This window comes from Diplotaxodon limnothrissa, linkage group LG11, assembly GCF_057381915.1.
Source record: "Diplotaxodon limnothrissa isolate DT_005_m linkage group LG11, D_limnothrissa_male_GT1.1, whole genome shotgun sequence".
NCBI classification, from domain to species: domain Eukaryota; kingdom Metazoa; phylum Chordata; class Actinopteri; order Cichliformes; family Cichlidae; genus Diplotaxodon; species Diplotaxodon limnothrissa.
Genome location: NC_140606.1, coordinates 26,777,426 through 26,790,451, shown reverse-complemented (window position 1 = coordinate 26,790,451; position 13,026 = coordinate 26,777,426). Strand labels below are relative to the sequence as shown.

Sequence of the window (13,026 nt, the reverse complement as noted above, 5' to 3'; positions counted from 1 at the left end):
CATGCAAATCCTCAGTTGTTCCCTTGTGTGGCAGATGACAGTGCCAATTTGTATCCTGCCCTTTATGTATCTTGTAAGTTTTCCTTTTAATCTCAGTGGCTTTCCATCTTTCATGTGTTTGTCTGACTGGACTTTTTGTGGTTGTGGTTCCTCACTTCTGTCTGCCCCATTAGTAATGCAATCCTTACTTCATCTGCTTCTTTCATCCTTTCAGATGCCCAAACTTGTCATTTCTCAGACTATTTCTCTAATGTGTACCCTCTACCATCACCCAGTTCTGTTCTTACACATCATTATTGTGCCTAGCGCACAAAAGAAACTCTATTCATCCCTGCTGCTGCATAGAAACTGAGGGAACTTAGTGGTCACATCTCCCACAATGGGTGTCCAGATAAGACGAGACCAGGCTTAATCTTTAAGAGTTTGTTCCCCAGTAGACTACTTTTTTTTGTAACCAGACTTCTCAAAGACTCAAAGGTTTGTCATACAAAGAGAGAGCAGAATAATAAAGTGGTTCTCATGTTTTAGTCATTATTTGACATTAAAGTTTCTGTTGTCACAGCCGTCGGAGGTGCACGATAAATGGCCCACGCTGTTAAATTAATTTGCGACCCTGAGTGTTACTTTTTTAAGTCATTATTTTATGCAGATGTATTGTCGTATGTTTAATAGGTGTGAATAATTGATTTGCAGTTTCTGTGCAGCAAAAAGGGGGTCAGGATTTACAAGGGGTGATGCAAGAAACTGTGGAGATTTTTATTAATGACCGTGAAACAGTGTAGTGTGAGTTCAAATAAGAGCTCAGAGCAGCAGTGATATGCTGAGGAAAGGCTCAAGCGCACATTTTTCAAACCTTAAAGCAACGTGTTACATCAGCTGAAGAACATGGATGATTCCACTCCCGTCCTCTACTGAAAGAACAAGAGGTTGAAGCTTGAGTTGTTGTTTAAAGAAGTTCTTTTGCTTTCTTTCCAAGCTCCTTAGATTGCCATAACCTGGATGACTGAGAACCTACCCAAATGAGTTGCTACATGTTTACCAAAATTAGATGGTGTAAGGGTGAAAAAGGGGCAGCACGGCGGCACGGTGGTTAGCACTGTTGCCGCACCGCAAGAAGGTCCTGAGTTCAATTCCACCATCAGGCCGGGGTCTTTCTGTGTGGAGTTTGTATGTTCTCCCAGTGTCTGCGTGGGTTCCCTCCGGGTACTCCGGCTTCCTCCCACCGTCCAAAGACATGCAGCTTGTGGGGATAGGTTCATTGGATAATCCAAATTGCCACTAGGTGTGAATGGTTGTCTGTCCCTGTGTGTTGGCCCTGTGACAGACTGGCGACCTGTCAGGGTGTACCCCGCCTCTCGCCCTATGACAGCTGGGATTGGCTCCAGCACCCCCTGCGACCCTGAAAAGGATAAGCGGAAGCGAATGGATGGATGGATGGTAAGGGTGAAAAACCATCCATGGTGTGGTGAAAATCAACTCTGGTCTCAAGCAAGCTAAGGGTTATATTTTAAAGTGGCTACTTAATTCTAGAGCGCAATGGTTAGCACTGTTGCCTCACAGCAAGAAGGTACTGGGTTCAAATCCACCATCTGGGCCAGGGCCTTTCTGTGTGGAGTTCGCATGTTCTCTCTGGCTTCCTTCCACAGTTCAAAAGCATGCAGTTAGTGGGGTTGGGTTAATTAGTGATTATAAATAGGTGGAATGGTTTTCTGTGACCTGTCCAGGGTGTACCCTGCCTCTCCCACAATGGCAGCCCCACGACACTGAATTGGATAAGCAGAAGAGGATGGATGGATGGATGGATTACTTATTCTACCTATAGCCCACAGTTTCGATGAACACAGCCCTGAAAAATGATGTTTCCTTAGTAAGCACTAGGACACTAAAGTAGTTTTTAGTGGCTTATGTCAGATTGCAGTGCTTATTTAATGCTTCTATTACACTGTCAGGTTTTATTTATTTCATCTTAATTGCTGCACACACTGCAAGAATGTGAAAATCACAAACTAAAAAAGTGTGCAGCTGCTGATAAATGCAAGTCATTCCAGACACATCTCCAGCATCTAAGTGATTTCAAATGTTGACAGTTGGACCTAATTAGCCGTCTAAAGCTAGAGAAACATATTTTTCTAAGGAGTGTTAAGAATGTTTAAAGATTATATGATCATACATAGGGAAATGTGTAAAGAAATGCAAACACCATGATTAGTTAGTGGGAGTGTCTGCAGGTGATCACCACACACTATGCAGCTCAAAAAACCTGTGTTAATAAGGTAAGGGAAAAACCAGGGTGAAGACCGTCTGGCAGACACTCACGTCTGCTCATTAGGCTCATTAAGCTCGTTAGGCATGTTGTGCATCATAGTACCTGAAAGCTGTTCTCTCTTCTCTTCCTTCATCTGGATTTAAAGAGATTTTTAGCAGGAAAAGCAAAGGGGGGAAAGTATAAGATTTTGAAAAGTGAAAGGAACGTCAGCCTGATGTCCTCCACTTTTGCAAACACTGCAGTGAATACAAATCAAAGGAAAATATTCAAACTCTCAGGCTGACAAGTCATCTTCATTATTGTAATAAACCTCACAATATAGCTATAACAAATTACAGTAAGCATCAGCCTTCTCTGTGTTTCGCATGCCTCCATTACTTATGAAGCTGATGACACTGAACAAGGTTCCAAATTAAGCAGAGGCTACACAGACACAGAAACTCTTGAATCTATACAGACAGCATGTTCAACCAGAATTAAGTCACAGAAAGACCATGTGTGAGTCACGTAAGACCTCAACTCTCCTTCCTAATCTGTGTATCTGTTTTTCTGCTTTTTTTTTTTAGTCCTTTCATAATTTTATTTGTGAATTCATCATTCGTTTTGTTGGCTCCTCTCTAACCTTAAACAGGATTGGTTGCCAGTGAATGTGTCACTAACTCTTCTTTAGCAATAACAAGGCAGGACAGGAGGATAGCCTGTAGCTCTTTTTCCCCATGTGAGCGTGTCACATGTCTGTCTCAGAGTTTCCCGTCTCTAATGACCTCCCCTTAGTGAGCCCTTCCATATCTACCTATATTTCTGTCTGCAGTTTTGATGTGCCTCTCTCATCCTGCCTTCCAGATGAGTACGTGTAGCAGCCGTGCGTTAACCATCCTGTCCACAGTGTTCGGCGCCTGCGGACTGTTGCTGGTCGGGGTGGCTGTGTCCACGGACTATTGGCTCATAATGGTGGAGGGAATCATCCTACAGCAGAACCAGAGCCAGGAGGTGAAGATGGCGCTCCATTCAGGCCTCTGGAGAGTTTGCTTTGTGGCTGGTAGGAAGATACAGCACATGTATATATATATATATGCAAAGAATGACTGAATTCATATTTGATCATCACGCAGTGACAAACACACAGAAAGAGCAACAGAGTGAGAGAGCAGAAATCAGAGAAAAGACAGCTAGCAACCTTCCGGCCTTTGGAATCATAGCTGTCACAAAACATGATCGTTACCTGTGAGCAGGACTGCAGAGACCCACATGCTCTTTTGATTTTAGTGTGTTTCTTCATGCACCACTGACTTTGATCCTTGACCAACCCCAACATTTTCCACCTTTTGTGGTTGCTCACAGGATCAGAAAATGGGAGATGTGTTGCGTCAGAGTATTTCACCGAGCCCGATATAGAGATCACCACTGAAAACACTGCGAACATCCTGAGTGAGTAAAACACAGCAGCGGCATTACACTTCATCTACTGTGTGAGAGCCTGCGGCGGTGTCCCCCTGCTGACTGTTTGAGGGTACTGATGTTTGAGTGCAGCAGTTCATCAGTGTTAAAATTCATCAGCAGGTTCTGTAAGTTGACAAGTTTGAGAAAAAGAAATCCAAAGATGTTGAATTTAGAAAAATTATTCATCCAGTGATTCAAAGGTTTTTATTTTTTCATGGTAAAGACTTTGCATGAGCTATAATATGTTTTGTGTTAAACCCTTCAGATTGCAGTAGATTACCAATGAATTAGTAAATTCAGTGATTTAACTCCATAATCTATTAGATATTTCACTACAAATTTTATTTATATAGCACGTATTAAGTGTAGGACTGTGTTAATAAAAAGGTTTTGAGTCTGTTTTTGAATGTACGCACAGACAATGTATCCACACTAACTGAAAGCACCCTTTGTGGACTGAGATCTGACTCTGAAAACGTAAAACATTTGAGCCTGGTGACCTCAGTGGTCTGACTGGGTTGTAGAGAGTGAGTGATTATATTTTTGTATATCTGCAATTGCTGTAATGCCATTTATTTATATATTGTTGTCAGAAGTCAGAAAGAAGAAAATTACAAGGAATTAGAGGGGGGGAAATGACAAATTCCTGTTGTCTCCAAGTAGAAATGTTTGTGTTTTACAAGTTTTATAGGACTTTCCTCGTAGACGTGACCCCATTGTAAAAAAAAAAAAAGTTTATTCAATTCATGCTCAGTTCATCTAGGATGAGACATAAGTCTTATGAAACATGCAAGACATAAAAAAATAATGTAATTTAACTCTTTTAAGGCCAAGATTATCATCTCCTCTCTCCCCAGTTTAAGGTCACATCCTAAAACGTGCATTTAACACTGTGACCTCTCCTTCCTCCAGAGATGGTGCGTACGGCCACGCCCTTCCCGATGGTGTCGCTGCTCTTTGTCTTCACTGCCTTCGTCATCAGTAACATCGGACACATCCGACCTCAGCGCACCATCCTGGCCTTTGTGTCCGGCATCTTCTTCATCCTCTCAGGTGGGACCCATTACTCATGTCCTGCTGTTACTGCTCCCTCACTCTGTGATTGATTACAGCGTCCTGGTGTGTCCTGTGTCACACATGCAGACACTCCATCACAGCTCTATTTCTGGTCTGTGATGCAGGTGTGGGGAGTGTCAATAGAAAAGGTCAATGGATTTGCTTTGAATGTTCCCGCTGGGTTTTTCATTTGACTTTGTCTCGTATAAACTTTATTAACTTGTTAATTAGGAGTAGCTCTTCCTCCATATTTTAGTGGCATATTTTTAAAAGAGTGTTAAAAAAAATTGCAAAAACCTTTGAATATTTCTTAAGCAGCTTAAGCAGGTTTTTCAGCAGCATTTTCTTCATTAGTGCAGCCGGTCTTGTTGAACAGCAGATGGCGGTAATGCTCCCGTTTCTGGTGCTCAGCCTGATCGTCAGTGGCCACATTGGAGCTTGTGTTCTCTGGCGGTTCTTTCTCCTAACACGCACTTTTGAGGAGGAAGCGTGACTGCAGAGCTCAGAGGAGTATCACGCAGAGTCTGATTTGATTACTTCGACATGCCATTTCAGAGTATACGAGGTAATAAATGTTATGTAATGAAGGTTACATAATGTTTATAGCCTCTGCTGGAGTGTCACAGTGTTTTACTTTATGCCTTATTTTGATAATAGGGTGATAATAAGGTGCAAGTGTATCAAATTGCTTACATACTCTGCTGCACTAAGCCTCTCTGTGCCTTCCTCCTGCCTTCCCTACTACACACCCCTCTCAACCCTCCCTCCCCAGCCCCTCTCCTTCCTCCTATTCCTTTCCTCACCCCTTCATTCAAAGGATATTATTTCTGAGTCATTGTTGCTGCAGTGGTGTGTGCGGAAGGATGTTCCACTGGCATCTCTGACGCTGTAGTCTGGTAAATATTGTAGTTTGTATTGGCAGGCTGGGTGCAATGGCACCCTGTTCTGGTTAACATAACAGTATTCAGCGCAGGAAATAAAAAAACAGCATGGGGCCACAGATGTTTAATCTTGGTTAGAGGCTCTCCCGCTCTCTCTGTTACTCGCTTTCCCTCCCTCTCTTTTTCTGTTTATCTCTTCCCCCAACAAACACACCACAGATGAGCTGCACGCCTCCTTGCACCATTTACCTTCATGTTTGCTTCCCCTTTGTCTCACACTCAACACTTCTTCTTTTCCTGCCTCTGACTGTGCACGTGCCTGTGTGTTCCTTTGGATTTTCAGGCATTAACTCAGATAAAGATGTACTTCTGCTGCAGGATTGACAGCAGCACGGTTTCTGCATTTCCCACGCGTTTCAAATTTAAGTCAACAACGAAACCAGGCCATTCACGTAGAGGGCATAAGCACTTGACAGCCCTGTAGTGCACTTGAATGTTGCGGTGAAATATTCATATTCGCTGCTTACAGCATGATGCTGTCTTTGAATATTGATACTGTGATGTTGGCCATATGTTGCATCTCATAATTTTAACATAGCCAAAGTAAGGTGGAGGGCAGGTAAGTGTTCCTGGAAAAGAGAGGTTTAAATGTTGTATGGGATGCTTCTGGCTGATTCCAGATCATCCGTTCACGTTTGAAAGGCACTTCTGTTTCCAGTACAGTGAATATACTGAATTTTTCACTATAACATATTCAAGTTTTCACAGCATGCTGCATCAATTCTGACTGCATGACTTTAATTAGCATGCTATGTTAGAGGAGCAGAATTATTCTCTTTCTTTTGTTACATTTTAAGTGGGTTTTTTTCAGGGTTTCTTCTTCTTCTGCCTTAAGATAAATAGCAAGTAACTGTTAACTGTTTAATAAAGAGAAATATCCTTACATACACCTAATCAGAAACAGCAGTCATTATAAGAGAACCTTATAATACTTAAATTATAATTTTCCTCCCAGTAATTCATTTTCCCACCTTTCATACCCTGACATGCTGCCAGTCTGTCTTAGTGAATTAAGTTATTAATTAAGTTGTGCTAGCATAATAAGACATTTTTATAATGAAGATTTATTATTATGTATTTATTTATTTGCCTGATGAGGATATGAATGACATACAGTATGCCAGCATGTTCATTCATCCACTCATATATTAAAAAGAATGTGGCTTTCCTTGTAATGTGTTGCAATCCTCACATCATAAAAACTAAAGGATTTGAAACTTTTTTACAGGGTTATGTTTGAGGTGGTTAAAGGTGTGTTAAGCACTTGGTTATAGAAACACTGGTGTTATGGTTAAACCTGGAAAAACACAAAGGTGGTGTGACAGGTTACGTTGATATATCCTGATATATCCTTTTTAAATCAAATTGTCACAAAAGTGCTTTTGAATCCTGAACCTAGTTACATGTTAACTGCATGTTAAAATCATTTGCCGCTGAAAGTAATCCACAGTGACAGTATGCTCTATTTTATTTCTTTTTATTTTATTTTTTGCAAAAAGAATCTTATTTTTTAAAAAGACTGTTTTCATTGTAAAAGGAAAAATGTTCAAAGGTCTTTGTGAATAACTGATATGAAATTTCTCGTCTGTCTCTCTGGTGTCTTTTCCATTTCTCGATCAGTGTAAGTATTTTGAAAGCTAATTAGCTGGCCTGGCCCCTCCCCATCTTTCTCTTTCACTCTGCACACATTGGTGTGGCTGTCTGGATCACTTTTGTATGTGACTTTCTTTCTTACGCTCAGTGTCATTGTTAATGTGCTGTGTGCAGGCCTCAGTCTGGTGGTGGGGCTGGTGCTCTACATCTCCAGTATTAATGACGAGGTGATGAACCGTCCCAGAGAGCCTGAGCAGTTCTTCAATTACCACTACGGCTGGTCCTTTGCCTTCGCTGCCTCTTCCTTCTTACTCAAAGAGGTCAGTCGAGGCTCTGTGTGTGCTAGTTAGAAAATTTGGGAAAGAGAGTGAGAGGCCCTTTTCAGACATGAAAACGTGAAGCTGCTTCATCTTTTTGTTAAAGCACAGCATTTTGTCATTCAGACATGGTTCGCTTATACAATATTTTCCTCACTGCTTCATTAAAATATTCCCACTGCATCAGGGGCATCTCCAGATTCCCATTCCTGTGTTAGGTGTCTGCCTCAGAGTATCAGAGTGTGCAAAAGCACTATATTGCCAAAAGTATTCACTCACCCATCCAAATCAATGAATTCAGGTGTTCTTTCCTTTGTACACCTGTGGCCACTTCCATGCCACCTTTACAAGTGCGAGCGTGAAATTTCCTCGTGGCTAACGGTCAGCTGTTAGTGGTTTTATAACAAAGTGGAAATGAGTGGGACTGACAGCATTTTAACTATGAAGTGATAAGCCACGTAAAATCACAAAGCAGGGTCAGCAGATGCTGATTCTTTTAGATTAGCTCGAGAACAGTGCATAGAGAGCTTCATGGAATGGGTTTTTATGGACACCCAGCTGCATCCAAGCCTTACATCACCAACCACAAAGTAAAGCGTCACGTGCAGCGGTGTAAAGCATGCTGTCACTGGACTATAGAGCAGTGGAGATGTGTTCTCTGGAGTGACGAATCTTCTCTTCTCCATCTGGCAATCTGATGGACGAGTCTGGGTTTGGCAGTTGCCAGGAGACCAGTAGTTTTTGAGTATAGGGGATTATGGGGGATTCTAGTGTGGGGTTGTTGTTCAGGTCTGGGCTCAGCCCCTTATTTTATGAACATGTGTTTAAAAGTGATTTGTACTCTAATGCACTGTAGAAATTTGGGTGGCTGTAGCTCAGGTGGTGAAGCAGGTTACCTAGTAATTGGAAGGTTGGTGGTTCAATTCCAATCTGCATGCCAACTATCGTTGGGCCAAATGCATCCATCAGAGTGTAAATGTTAGATAGAAAAATATTAAGAGCATTGAAAAAAGTGTATCAGAACACAACAGACTTGAAGATCACTTCTAACCAAATTTTCAACACAATCCTTATTTTTGAAAGACATTTATGTTTTCCCATAGTCTCTATGACTCCTTCTTATTGTGCCATTCCTCTTAAAAATATATATATCCTAGAAACACACCTACACTAATCAATTACGTTTGCTTCACATCTGTCGAAAAACATTGCCAGTATTGACTGTTGTGAAGTATAACAACACTTTTGAACACAACAATTTAAAGTGTCCTATCAACACTTTGTTGTTGTTTCCACTAGTGTAACTAAGAGCAGGATCTCTGCAGCTGAGAGAAAGCTGCGATACACCGCTGGCACACAGGCTTCAAGAGAAAGACTTTTCTTGTCTCTTGTGGATTTAGAATAGCAAAAATGCATCATGCCAAATGTCCCCATGTTAGGAGTTTAACAGCTCACAAAGTAACAGAAGACACACGTGAAGTTGTAATATTGTGCCTGCTTTCCTGTAATGTGACTGGAGGTAGTTCAAACTTGTGCTGCTTAAAAATTGACAAGCCAGCATTAAGAAAAAGTGACCATGAAGCTGATGCTGTAATATATGAGAGATGTCTGACAGGGGCTATAGTGTGTGCTTGAGTGTCTGATTGCACACGTGCAACACAGTTTGTATGGTGCAGGTACTCCCTGCTGAGTGTGATGATCTGTATTCTGAAGGTAATGTGAGGTATTAGTGGTTATGATGCAGAACAGCAGGGTTTCCGTACAGCTGTGCTCATGTGTGAATTCGTGCATGGTGCAGTTTCACGTGAGTCCTCATCTTCACATATCCCTTCCGTCTCTCCTTCCTCCTCCCCGTCCTGCAGCTTCCTTTCTCCTGTCATCAGTGGCCCTGCTCTTAATGTGCTGCAGTGGCTGATTCAGTGTAAACTAACTGTCTCCTCTGATTTTTCCCTCGTCTTTTCTTTTCTCCGGACTCCTTGTTGGCTATTGTTTTACCTTTAAATTTATTTTATACATTCTTCTTCATGTCTCCTTTTATTAGTCATTTATAATCACATCCCACACACCTACTCGTTACTGTTTCTTTGAAATGTTGTCTCTGAACAAAATACGCACTGTCACATATAATCTAATCTCGCTCATCTCTTTAGGGGGCCGGTGTGATGTCAGTCTATCTGTTCATGAAACGTTATGCAGAAGAAGAGATGTACCGCCCCCACCCTGCGCTCTACCGCCCCCGCTTGTCTGAGAGCAGCGACTATAGCGGCCAGTTCCTCCAACCAGACTCCTCCTGGCCCCCACCAAAACGTGGACGCAGCACCTCTGAGGCCTCCAGCGACATCTCCATCCAGCTTAACCAGACTCCGCCAGCCCCATCAAAAAGCAACCTCCAAGCGGTTGGTCCAGGCAGCCCACCTTCTGGCTCTTCTTCCGCAGGAAGCTACCAGATGCCCCCACAGCCTACCGGTTATCCCTCCACACACACCCTGCCCAGGTCTCACTCCTCACATCCCCAGGGCCAGGCTCTTCCAATGGCCATGCCTCCATCACCCGTACCTCCCCCTCATTATCACACACACGTGCACATGAGCGCTTCCCCCTGTTAGGAATAAGGAGCTTCAGGAAGGAAAGTAGACTCTTCATAATCATGTACATTTATATGTGATGACAGTAAATGTTGAGCTTGAATTGCAGATCATGTCAGAGGAAGTGGAAGGAGACCAAATATATTTTCAAATGTTAGTTTTGGAGCAAATATGAACTGAGATCAAAGGCAGTTTTGGAGATTGAGCAGGAAGCTTTAACAAAAACTGTGGACTGAGAGAAACAAATAGGACAAAACATGGAAGAAGGGAGAAATAAATGGGAGGAAAAAGTGATTCCTAGAAAGACATAGAAGGTTAAGCTGAGTTACAGAGGAGATACCAGCGAGGGAGAGTGAGGCAGACAGAGCGTGGGGCTGCGGTATAATACGGAGATACTGCAGTGCTGCAGGAAATTTGTATGCACTTGGAAATGTACAATGCAAAACACTCTTCACAAAGAGAGAATGCACATAGCTTTTTTTTTTTAAATACATATACTATGCCGATACATGAACTATGTACATTTTTACCAAATGGCAAATGCAGTTAAATATTCTATTGTCTTCTCTGAATTTAGTAAATCATCAATTCAGTTTCACAACTCACACTGTCAAGTTAGAGTGATCAATATCATGAATTAAAAATAGTTTTAAAAAGAAGTTAAGTAATGCTGAATTGAGAAAACTGTGTATGGATATCGTGTGAAAATAAAAAAAACACAGAAATTGATGATGCAATGAAACATCGTCAGGAGAAATCAACTTACTGTTTTACATCTTTGTATAAGATACAAATTTCTAACTTGCTGTATATAATTGCTCACGAGGGTGTCTGTAGTAAACTGTAAATGAAGCTTTGGCACAAATTACATCAATGAAAGGTCTGACTCATTCTGCTTTGGAGGAAGACTCTGCAACAGGCACACCACAGTCAACAACACGCCCTCAGGATGCAGGCATGCTGGTTTGAAGGAGGAACCACCCAACAATGATACAGGCGGCTGATGCCCTCTACTGGCCACTGTCCTGCACTGACCCCAGTATCAGCCATGGGTCTGGTTCACTACTTTAATGCACTCTTCCTGCTTCCCTGACCTCCACTGTGTGTCTATGGCTGGTGCAGCACAGATGACAAAGTTACACTCATGTAAGGAATGTATGACGATGATGAGACGAGTGTTTGTGAACGATACAAATCAGGAGTGACACATAACTTTAAAGAATGATTAGAAAGATTTTAAAAGCTTTGTAGCTGTAAATGTCTATCTGGAAAAAGTCACAACTAAGTATTAATTGCATTTTTACTTGCTGCTTAACGAACAGCGGCACACACCATTAAAGGCAACATTTAATTTAACATTTTATTATTGCAGCTTGTTTGGCAGGCATTTGTGACAGCATTAGTACAAAGTTTTTAGAATATCTGAAATAATGTGAAAAACTAAAAAATATAACGTTGAGCTCTTTCTGTGTGTTGATGAGTCTCTGAGTGATCCCTGTGTCTATGAAATGCCGACAAATGACGATTAAAAATTTGTTATAATTTTTCATTGCAGTTCCAGAGTTTTCAACACATTCAGCTTGCTCTCAGGCAGGGAACATAAAATCCTCACATAATGATGCAGATTTTTTTTCAGTAATAATTAACATGATTTATAGATTTTAATAGTTGCAGATTAATTTTCTGTTAATAAACTACGGATAAACAGACTTCAGCATCTCTCTCTGGGATGGATTCCCTGTACCAGCAGACATAGGAGGCTCTTCTGTAAGATGTTTGTAGCCACACGTGATTATTTTGTGGTGGTTTTGAAGTGTAGTGAGGTGCTTTCTCAGACGGTCTAGAACAGGGGTGTCCAAAATAAGGCCCGGGGGCCAGAATCTTCCCAGAAAAGAGTCCAGTTGTGAAGAAGGATACACATTTTGGATTTTTAACTGTGCTTTCATAAGTTTTACAACTTTTCCTTCCCCTTGGCTATTCATAAAACACTAATAGATAAACATTTAAGTGACAGAAAAGTTTACACTTTTCCACTTACTAAAGAAATGTCTGTTTTGTTTTTTGTTTTTTACATTGGATCCACAGTAAAAAACAACAACAACAACTGTTTTATAATTACAGGACAGTGGGAAATGAGCTACTAGAACTTTTTCAGTAATTTTACACATCTATTTCTGACAATTTTAGCACAAAGAGTCATGCTGACCGATTTCTTTCATTTATTGCAGCTTCATTTCTTTATCACGTAGAAGAATTGAGACACGTTGTTGAAAGTGCACTTCTTTTTCTTATATCAAGATAGCGATTAAAGGCATAGTTAAACTTCTTCACACTGACAGAAAGGGGTGTTTCACTGGTCCGGCCCATGATGTACAATGAGTTTGACATCCCTGCTCTAGAAGTTGAACGCTTGTTAAATGATGCAGTATCACAAAACCCAGAGCAAGGCAAGAAGAACCTGCACATCAGAAACATAATTCTTTCCTCTATAATAGACACATTTGCTGTTTGTTTTAAGGTGCATCTCTCACAGCGAGACATCCCTATAATAATAGTGTATATGGGCTCATTATAAAGATCACTGTGATGCTGGAGATAGGGAAACACACTGATGTCCTTCACTGCATGAGTGGGATGAAAATTATAGCTCACAGCTCACAAGTATAAAGTGAGATCATTGTGATGTCATGTTTCACCTACATGCAGGGTTATACACTCCCCTGCTTTTTCTTTAAGCACTTGCACACATTGGAATTGAGATGACACCCAGTGTACCTGCAGCTGTCTTTGTTGATTGTGCTGTTGCAGTTAAGGGGTCAAGTGCCTTG

General features: G+C 41.4%; 1 protein-coding gene across 2 annotated transcripts; it reads left to right on the top strand.

Moving 5' to 3' along the window:
* Window positions 1-3,082: 3,082 nt before the first annotated feature.
* On the top strand, window positions 3,083-10,219 carry cacng7b (calcium channel, voltage-dependent, gamma subunit 7b). 2 transcript variants are annotated; one of them, XM_085365544.1, is made up of 6 exons: window positions 3,110-3,305; window positions 3,608-3,694; window positions 4,619-4,759; window positions 7,471-7,616; window positions 9,764-9,992; window positions 10,161-10,219. In XM_085365544.1, exons 1-6 carry the CDS (start codon window positions 3,110-3,112, stop codon window positions 10,217-10,219), a joined length of 858 nt encoding a protein of 285 aa, XP_085221670.1. The 2 variants fall into 2 exon arrangements, with proteins under 2 accessions (XP_085221669.1, XP_085221670.1); XM_085365543.1 differs by having other exon boundaries at window positions 3,083-3,305; window positions 9,764-10,219.
* Window positions 10,220-13,026: the final 2,807 nt, after the last annotated feature.

Bases quoted from the DNA above. Each gene is read 5' to 3' on its own strand.
- cacng7b (XM_085365543.1), top strand. From the start codon at position 3,083: ATGTGCCTCTCTCATCCTGCCTTCCAGATGAGTACGTGTAGCAGCCGT. The intron at 3,695-4,618 runs GTGAGTAAAACA...TCCTTCCTCCAG, and splicing joins AAACACTGCGAACATCCTGA to AGATGGTGCGTACGGCCACG. The intron at 4,760-7,470 runs GTGGGACCCATT...TGCTGTGTGCAG, and splicing joins CATCTTCTTCATCCTCTCAG to GCCTCAGTCTGGTGGTGGGG.